General features: G+C 29.1%; 1 protein-coding gene across 1 annotated transcript in view; it reads right to left on the bottom strand.

Annotated features, from left to right (window-relative positions):
• Window positions 1-10,618: 10,618 nt before the first annotated feature.
• LOC119667152 overlaps window positions 10,619-11,117 on the bottom strand; it is a 3,201-nt gene continuing 2,702 nt past the window's right edge. The window contains exon 5 of the mRNA XM_038076441.1: window positions 10,619-10,693. Within this exon, the coding sequence (XP_037932369.1) occupies window positions 10,619-10,693 (75 nt within the window). The remainder of the gene's footprint in view (window positions 10,694-11,117) is intronic.

Below are 11,117 nucleotides of genomic sequence, written 5' to 3'. Positions count from 1 at the left end.
AATAAACAGATAGCAAAGGTCAATTCTGACATATTCATTATCAACTGACAATAACTTGAGACTTTTCTAATATCTCTAATTACTGCAGCTTAAGCAGGCAAATGTTTGTATGGTTTTTGTATATTAATATACAAATGTGTGTTGATATATATGTATGTATTAACATATATTTAGATAAATTGGAAATAATTTCTAATAAAATTTTATTATAATATTGACTTGAATAGAACTAATTTCAAATTTTAATTTAATTGCTCGGATTACACTTTAGAAGTCCTGCAGGCTACAAAACTAATTTAATATGAAACATTAAAATAATAATAATCATAAATTCCGAAAATTTCATTGTTACAATATATCCTATATTTTGATAATTGGTGATTATTTCATTAAAGTCGTGAACTTTAATATTTGTTTCAAAAGTAAAAGCTTATAAAGTTTTGTCAGGTTAGGTTACTAGGTGCCGTACGAAGTCGCACTTAGACCATGAGGTTTATTGTAACACTCTTAAGAATTTGACATCTGTCACTATAACCATTTAGTACTGGTCACAAAACCATTCACATGAGCTAGGGAAATAAAATTTAGCTCTCTAATGAATTAAGAAAATGCGACCCTATCTAGGAGAGTCTATGTCTTACGAAAGCAGGAAACTGTAACAGAAGGTGTATTGGTGATTCCTTTTCGTTATCCTCAATGCAATGTCTATAGTTTGTGGTCCCAACGGACATTGTCCCGCAATAATTCCCACTATCCTAGATAAATTTGTGTATCTTTATAAGAGCCAGTTTCTCATAGCTGACACTTAAAATATATATAAAAGAACTAACAAATATTGGTTATATGCTAATTGCTAACTATAAGAAACTGGCACTAAAAATACTTTTCCCCTCATTATCAGCATTTAAAACCTTAATAAATTTTGTTTAAATAAGTGAACTTAAAGATAACTTAAGTCATTGAAATTAGTTAATAAATGATCCTTTAAACTCCTAATGATAATTAAAACTCTACTTTATCACTGAAAGTTGAAAGGTCCAAGTATACTAAATATAAGACATATGTTAATTATCAAAACATTTGAGGAAAACACCATTTGTGTGCCAAAACTAAAATGGCACTAAATGCGTACTAATATTTTAGTGTTGATGTCAATCTTGTTATCAACTTTGTTGACATTTTAGTCCTGTTTATTTTGTGTTTACACTCATTTTATTATTAATTATAATCCAGTATATAGCCTTTCCGAGATTACTATAAAGTGAAGTACTCTCACCTACTACAAGCACTACTTCGTACTTCATAATTATTTTTCTATTTCGTTTAATGTAATTTTGAAAGCTTGAAATTTGCACTTTTCATTCTTTTTACCTCAAACAGCAATGCAGAATACGTGGTATAATTAGTTCTAACAATTCCTTACTGCTACGAACCTAATACTGACTTAATAAATTATATGACTAGAATGCTCCTACAATATATAGGTCGATCGCAAAAATGTAATTACGTTTGCTATGCATAGATCTAATCAAAACATATAATTTTTAGAAGGAATAACTTCGTAATTAGGCCATGTGAAATTATAGCACAGCAGTTGAATAAAATGTGATTGTAATGTATTGTAGCAATTCCTTCTGTGACATATGCCAATCACATCAAAATTGTAGAAATAAAGTCGCTTAACAGAAAAGCCTGAAAATTATCTTTAAATTGCAACTCATACAGGAATTGCTATGCAATTTCCACCACAACAAGGTATGTAGGCACCCGCACATTGCGCACGTACTTCAGTTTTATTTCCTCCATAGAGTGACCACTGACAGTCCACCAACGGAGTGGCACATAATTCTCTAGCGTGCATGTGGGGAGTAATTTTAACTCAATCATTTGCATATATCAAAAATCGACAATTGCAGTTGGAATTGCACTTTGCGTGCAGCAACAAAATGTGCAATCATGGCATACGAAAAGTATTTGAATATTTGCGCTTTTATTCCTACTTCGGTCTGATTTGCATACCAAATGTTCAATATTTAGTTGAGGAGTACTGCGCCACAACAAGTAAAAAGGATGAAAAGTTTCATTTAAAAGCTTCAATTTTAGAAAGGAAAAATTTTTTTGGAAGATTTTAGCAATGGAATATTTTAAATGAATTAATGCTTCGATTTTATAATAGAATTATATTGACATAGTTGTGAACATGTATTTACTTATACACACATTTATATTTACATTTAACATACATCCATTACTACACAATCGAGAGAAAGCAACAGTCAAAATAATGTACTTAACCAAGTTAAGTAATTCTGAATATGGAATATATCGTACAGACAACCCACAAAGTGATGGCAATATATTCCTAAAAAGCATGGGTTAAAATTCACATAAACTTTTTCCTCAAAGCGATCAATGGTAATCATCACACAGATAAAATGTATAAAATTTATGAAATTCATTAAAAATTATATATATAAATTACATTAAAAGGCAAGTCTTTCGAAGAAATTAATTTTTTGATTGACCTTTCAGCTATTTCGGGTGTTGTCATATACCTATGGTCTTCAGATATATGTTTCTTAACTGTTTGTATATAACATTTAAAATCAAAGTACAAAAAGCTACATGTGTAGCACCTTGCCAAATGTGATCAGAGACTAACGTTTTATAAACCAAAATTTATGTTGTAATTGGTTTGTATAGATTAAATGGAGAGTAATTCCTTAGGACAGTAATAGATTATAAATTTTTTGCTAACCGAACTTGATTAAATAGTCTGAAAAATAAATCATATTTCTGGATTGAAATTGTTATAATGTAATTGACTAAATTCACACTAAATATTTTTCTAGAGCAATGCAAAATAGAGCTTCACATAATAATACATATCAAAATACTATTATATCTCAACAAATAAAATTTTTATTTTAAGAACCTTAAATTTTATCGACTGAAATATATTATATTTAATACGTAGCCCTATTAAAGTGAAGGAAAATGAATAAAATTTTAGCGTTTCCGTATATCCGTATATTTATAAAAGTATTTAAAGATCGTTTACAGTATCTTAACTTTAGTATTTATTACTACTTTCAAATAGGTTTATCTTTCATTTGTGGAAGAAGTTTATTTAGGGAAGAAGACATTAAAACATTAAAATTAAATGAGAATTATATTTCAACAATTACATTATGTACAATTTTTAATTAAATGAAATAATAATTCTCATTTAGTTTAGATTACTTTGACTATTAAAGGAAATTGAATTTCAACAATTAATGTATAAATTTAATGTAAAGAATATTCTTAGACAAGTTTTCAATTGTTTTCAATCTCAGTTTTTGACGATTGTGACGGAAATAGTTGCGACTTAACTATAGCTGCGATAAAAATATAATTTTATTCATATGCTTTCATAAAACAAGACTGTATAGAGACAGAATAACCTGAGGCGTTCCCTCTAATTCAATAAGATCTGAAAAATAACGCTATACAATGCACAAACAGATATAAACCATTATTTGCATGAGATTGTTAAAGTTTATACTATTTAAGAGAAGCCAATTTGTGTGAAGATGTATATCGGTGGATCAGTGATTCCTCGCGTTTTGTACTGAATTATGCTATCCGAACAGATTTTAATAATTGCCTGTGATGTGTCCTGATAGTTTAGATGTTTGAATTGTGTCCTTTAAAACTCTGTCTGGTCAACTTATAAATCCTGAAATTGCTTGCGTCATATCTCTGTTTGAGAACGCAATTAAGTTGGGCAGCATTAAATGCTTAAATAGATAGGTAATTTGTAGATAGTGTAGATATAAAACTTTTTTTTATGAAGTTTTTATGAACTTTAATATAAAGGTATTGACAATATAACACGCCAATTCATTAATCAAAAAATTATGATAGTCTGACCATAATTTTAAGATATCTCCAACTAATTAATATCTACTCTCTTAAATTCCTTGATAAATACATTAATAATGAATTTAATAAAAATCGAATCTAATACAGATCTAATAATCTGCATTTCAGTTATTGAATACATTCATAGCGATTATATGTTACTGCCTATATTATCACTTTTCGTTTCATAAGTATTATTAGTGTAGTCCTTAGACAAAAATTTCAGCTATTCATTTAAAGCAACTTATTCTAGTTGGATTTTTTTTTGGTTTTTTTTTTTCTCTTTTAAAGACTAAAATTTTAAATTTTAAAACAACAGAACACGTGGGTCTGCATAACTTGTTCAAAAAGTGCCTTTTCCATTCAAGGTTTTCCATGTAAAATTTATTTAATTCACGCTTTTATACCTCCAAATTTTCAATCAGTATCGAGTAATAATTTTTTCGACACTATTTCGATTCCAAAGCGGATTTCATACATAAATTCATAAAATTCCAATGCAAGATAAAAAAAACAATCGAGTCAAAAAAATATTATTTTTCAGAACAGGCAAAAAGCTGTCAAGTAAACAATTATGATTGAAAAATTACTGGAATATATAAAGTGGGGCAATTAAATTGGAACTTTTAAAAACGCTATAATTTTTTCAATTTTTAATTAAATTTAAAAAATTTCTAATAAGTCAGCATCTCACGCTGCTCTAAAGTTGCTCTATGGTACTTAAATCAGTTTCCAATGAAGCTTTTGCTAAAACTGTGAAAAACATGTTCCTCAAAATTCCTCAGACAGTATAGAATATTGTTTTTTATTCACACTTGGTTGACGTTTAGCTTCCAAGATGGTGCCGGGTCTTGTTAATATGTCCACTGTCTCTAACCGAAATGTTTGTTTGCCCAAAACTTAAATACTGCCTTTAAGATAGTTTCACTATATTTACTATATTTTCCATTTACCTATTTTGACACAACGCTTCAAAAATACAAGCAGAGGCATTACCAGTCGATTATAGTAGCTAATGTCATTACCGTCGATGCTGCCTGCTTTCTGATACAGCAACATTTACTTAATTACAGAACAACTGCTTCAGTCTTTTCAACTAGATCAAAGGGACAAATGGATAGTAATTAATGCATTCAATTACTAAGATTGATTTTATACTCATATTAAATGAATAAAATGAAAATGTCACTTAGGTATGTGCTGTATTGGTATCCGACATACGCTGAAAAACATATGTGCATACTAGGGTCTCCATTCCTCAATTGTCTGTCTGTTATCACAAGTAAATTTAACACCCAAAAATTAACTCGAAAATAGATATATTTTTCGTTATAACATCTGGCATGTCTTTAACCAGTGTTATCATTATGAATCTTCTTCTTAAAGCCAAAGTAAGTTGCTTTTGTTGCGAGACGCGGGATACATTTGTATCTACGACTATCTGCAGATACTCATATTAATATAAGACATTTGTGTGTACAATAAAAAATAATCTACTTATAAGCTTTTACATGTTTTATATACGTTGGTGTTATATTACAATATTAAATAATATTTTACCAAGTATCTTAAATAAGTATATGAAAATATGCCATTTAAGTATTAATTCCACAAAAATGCTAATAATGATTTCTTTCCTTCTCTTCTATCTTACAGGTGAGTTGTCTTTCGTTGATGTTTTATGTGATTTATTTTTTGCGTAAGTAATTCAACACTTAAAACAAAATGAAATTCCAGGAATTTTCAAAAAATAAAAATATACACAATGTGTCATTCAGTGACTTAGTCAGTCGTAATGACATTTGTCATGAAAATCAGTAATGAGCTTTGGTAACTTAAGAGAATTCAGTAGCCAGGAGAATGGCAAATGGCAAATGGAATTTGGACAAAAATTTTAATTCAATATTGTCAAGATATTATGTGACAAATTAAAGATACGAATCTACGAACGAAAAGAATTCAATGCTCAGTTGTATGCTTTCTAATTTCCTTGATACCCGAACTCCGTCGTCCCAGCTAACACAATCGCAATTGATAACAAACGAATTGTTTGGTCCTTAAATTTCAACCGACGAAATGCTGAAAAGCATAACAAAAGCTGAAAAAAAGAAGAAATTAAACAATAACATCTAAAAAATCCACAAAAAAAAAGATATGGAAATTGTTGAAATACTGAAATGCTTTTGAATATTTCAACGTTTTCATTTCAATTTTAGTACGAAATTTATTTCAGTTTTGCTGTGCATTTGTATTTTTAGGAAACTAACATTTCATTTAAAGGAAAATATTTCACTCCACAATAAATGCTTTAAGGACTTTAAAGGGAGGTTTAGTTTGCAATGTAATTAAAACTCAATTTTATAAAACTCGTATTTGATATACTGAAGTCATTCACACTATATGGAAATTTTTTTAAATCTCTTTTTTTATATCCAATTATTTTGTTAGTGAATATGCAACAGTTTCTGTTACTACAGACATCTATAAAAGTAATATAGTTATAGTGAAAAGTAAATAAAAATCCACTATTTTGCTTAGTATGATTTTACCTAAACTTAAGTCAAATATTGACAAAGAACATTAGTTAATTTAAATCCCTCCGATTCATCTTATTTTTCAGATAAGATTACTTATTATTTTAGAAAACTAGAATTATTGAAAAGAGAGTAATATCTTTGCTTTAAGGCACAAGGCTGTCACTTCAACCCAATCTAAGTAAGCTTAAGGTAACATCCACTTAATTGTATCTTTTCACAAGTGAATGTGTGAACATGTTCTTAGACAACAAATCTTACACAGGTGGGTTTTAAATCGTTTTGCTATATATCAGCATCAAGAAAGATTCGTTTCCAGTAGTTTTTCTACGCGCTTTCTTCTGTGGTGAGTATTCCATCAGCCTGTTAATATATCCACTTAAACTAGATACAAAACATTGTTTCTATATTAATATATATAGTTATAGTTATATATAGTTATATACTCACTCCACTGAAGACATGCTCTTCCAACTTCTTGTCAGTTACCTGTCGTTTTGACTTTGGAACGTCATTTTTATGCTGACGATAGAAGAAGGCTAGCGATTTTTCGCAATGCTGATTCATTAATTATTGTAAATGTGATATTAAAACTCTTATAGCTTTCTTCCTAATAAACACAGTGCTTTCTTTCTTTGATAGTATTCATTCTTCTGTACTACACAGTAGCGTTTACAGAATCTGCGAATATTTTCTCAGTTATGAAAGATCTCCACGTCACTAAGCCCATAGTAAAACCTATTGGAAATGACCAGTCTTTGTTTGATTTCCTGGCTAGTACCGTTGTTATGAAATCTTCGAAATAAACATTGCAATCACTAACCGGTACACACTTCGTTTTACCCTCATTCAATGCCAAATCCATCTATGCAGAGCAAATTGCTTACCTGTGTAGTTCTTTATAACAGTTTTAGTATAGTTCATATTTTAATTTAAAGTGCAGTATTTCGTTGTTGTTGTCTAAAATTCTTTGCTATTTTTTCTAAAGTAAATTTTTATTAATTGTTTCTTGCCGAGAGTGAGACATATCTTTATGACGAAAAATATTGTTTAAAACTTAGACGCATTAAACTTATTAATTAAATATTTTTATCTTTGTCTTTTCTTTACTACTCGAATTTCTAAAATTTTTTTTTTCATAGACACTTGATCACTCGGTTTTATATGTAGAACGACTTCATTTTTGGTTGTGAACTGTAGGATTAGAATACTATATTGATTTACTCTTGACCTTACTATGCCATGTATAACGCAAACGTAAAACGATAAAGTAAATAACTTTAATTGCGATAAAAAAATTATGATATAAAAGAATTTTTATACTAAGCATCTATTCTCTTATAAAACATACAAATTGTAAATAATTATACATTCATATCAAAAAAAAAAATAACAAATATCTGATAAATAAATGTATTTTTAGATGACAAATATCTGTAAATAAGTATTTACCCAAATTATAGGGCATGATTTATTTTGCTGTATCTGCGCTATAAAAGGACTATATGACAAATAATATTGCATTGCAATTGTATTCTTATATTGTACTTAACATATTAAAAATATCTTAATCTCAAATAAAAAGCATTTATTCTATTTAATTTCTTTTAACTGCACACTTTCCTATTGTTTGGTAGTAAAAGAAATAACTTTAAATAACTTTCATACCGTTTAAAGCTTATTATATATTCTTTAATTATGTTATTTTCATTTTTCAAATGCCAACTGAAAATCCTTTTTTCATTTTCCTCACACTCAATAGCTGACAAAGATTTGTTGTATTCATAATTTTCCCACAGTGATTTATATTTTCATGTAAAGTTCGTTTCTTATAATTTTGTTTTTCACATTTTTTATATGTAGACAAATCCTTTGAGTGACTTTATTAGGTCTCAGAATGCCTCAGAATGCCACAGTATGCCTCAGTTACTTAAACATTTAGGACATTTGTCGACCTTTTTTATGTGAAGGCATCGTTTTATATTCAATTTCCTTTTCAAGCGCAAATTGACGTTATTTGTTAGCAAGCGTTGAGCCCACAAAAGTAGCGCCTTGAAATATGCAACAGAAACCACAGCAGCAAAAAAAATCGTTAGTGCGTTGGTACGTGAATTATCGCTCGTGCTGTGCACTCAAGTGTATTAATTTTGTATACCTTTTGTTGTTGTTGCTGCTGGTGTTGTTGCTGGTGTTGTTGGTTTTGTGCCGATGTTAAAGTTTAATTTGCAACTTATTTATAATTTAAAATGTCTAAAAGGGTTAAAGGCATAACGACAGCACGTTTCTACATTATTGCTCACGAATATTATTGACTGCTACGGAAGTTCTAACTTAAATTCAAGCTTAAATTTAATTAAGCTTGTCATTAAATTGAGCAAAACTAGCACGTGTTCGTATTAGCGGAGAAAGTGGAAGCAATTAGTGCTACTAATACACACCAATTCGGATTAATGTTTACTACTACGAATGTAATAAAAACACATTACACGCATCTGCCGTGGAATTAAGTTTTTGTAAGAATATGTTTTGGTAGGATTAGCATTGAGTAGAAACATATGAGTTTCACTTAAGTTCTTATAATTATAAGAGTAAATTATTATTAATGAATTTATAAGAATTCGTTAGATATGGAAGCCTGAGTTGAGACTGCATGAAGTTTCTAACTTTGCCAGAGGAGTTATTTTTAATAATTAAGAAATTTAATTTATTTTTAGTTTAAACGGTAAACAAAACCATAAAGAATACTTCTTTGTGATTTACCTTTTGCCTTCATACCTTTTTAGCTACAGTTTTCTTTTACACATTTAATTCTTTGTGTTTTTGTTTTATAGATTTTAAGTTCTTTCTATTTCCTCAATATTGTTCAACAACTGATAATATTATAACATGTAATTAATTTAACGTTAAACACTGTAAGCAAAATTCATTTGCTTGAAATAATTCCTCTTAACTACAAAATTAATTCATGCAATTAGCAGCACAACAACACTTATCATGTAAATAAGTACACGCACACACACAAGCAACAACAGAAGCACCCTCTTCGTGGCCAACAGAGCACATAGGAGCTTTGAAGTGAAATCGAAAGAAAATAAGCGAAAAACAACAACAAACAAATTAAGTAACTTCATTATTTGCCACTAGAAATGTTTTCGAAGTCGTTGATGCTCGTTAGTGTAGTTGTTTTTGTTTTTGTTGTTTCAGTTGTGGTAAACAACACTCAATATAGCGCCAAATAGAAAGAAGTATATTTGTTTGTTTGTTTTTGTTGTTTTCTGTTTGTTTTTTTTTATTTTGCAATGACAGTGTCGGCAACATAATTTCCCATAGAAAGCAACAAGCATAGCGAAAAATGAATGCTCAGTTCGCGACGAGGGCCGTGCGTGAGTTCAACCAAAAGCAATTAAAACTTTCAGAATTCGATGGAGCATTGCCAAATCAAACAAAAACAGATTGCAGTGGCTTTGATTGCAAATTAAAAAAAAATTTTTTCTCGTTAATGAAATCAAATTCGAGACTCGAAATTTCTCACTTGTTAACAAAATTTATAATTGGCTCTCCTATCTATTTTTGCTATCTGAATATCTATTAACCAACACCACAACTGGATGTTTGTACACAAATATGTATATATATATATATTTAAATATATATATGTAAATCCATATGTGTTTACTGTGAATGCATCCGAACACTGTTATATATTATATACGAATAGAAGCGAAAAATGATATATTACCTTTGACTCAATGGCTTGCTCTAGTGTGCAAAAAAATAGACTTTTCACTTTTAATAGTGAAAAGTCTGCATTTCCACAAATTTTTTTTTACAATAAAAAGATTTTGATCATTTAAGCATTTAAAGTTAAATTTATCAATTATTATTTAACAATAATTAATAATTAAATACAAAAACAGCATCATAGAAAAAACTCACTGAGCAGAAGGACTTAATTAACAGTTAAAAGTTCAGAATATTCGAATAGTAAAAACCAGTGCAGATAACACATGATAACACATAGAAACAAATTGAGATTGTCTGTGATATCATAGGAACAAATCCTTTTTGAGTAAAAAGCAATGACCGACAAATTCTAGTAATTTTTTGGCATTGTTTCCAAAAAGTCCACTTGAGCCCAATTGTGGTACCATAGGAATAGCATTGGTACGTACATAAATTTAAATCAGTATACTGCCAACGCCGCAAAAGGAAACGACTCCCCCATTAGGTAAAGGAAAACCAAACTGATAGTTCTATAAAATTGATATTAAATATTAATTCAAAGTTTTCTAACGTATTCCTTTAGTTTCTATATCCAGGTATCACGATTTCAAACGAGAGTGTTTCAGTCTTTCCGATTTCGATTTTTCTTCTGGTTGGCTTTAGTTTTTTGTTGATGAAATGTTTGTGAACATTCTACATTATTTACTATTTCTTCATTCTTTATAATACATATAAAGCTTATTCTCTTTCAGTTTGTACTTTTAAAGATTGTACATCAAATAAAGTTTTCTGGCACATTCTACTTCGATTTCTGCCTCCAGCCTTAGATATTTTTAGGAAGAATTTTTCTCAGGTCAAGTAATTACATTATGAATTGGTGGCTTCTGTTTTTTCTCAAGTAATTAGTATCGTGTACCTTCTATAGTGAATTGCAAAATTATTTAAAATTAGAAA

The sequence above is a fragment of the Teleopsis dalmanni genome, chromosome 1 (assembly GCF_002237135.1).
Source record: "Teleopsis dalmanni isolate 2A chromosome 1, ASM223713v2, whole genome shotgun sequence".
NCBI lineage: Eukaryota > Metazoa > Arthropoda > Insecta > Diptera > Diopsidae > Teleopsis > Teleopsis dalmanni.
The sequence above is the reverse complement of the archived record's forward strand: the minus strand, read 5'-3'. Positions and strand labels throughout refer to the sequence as shown.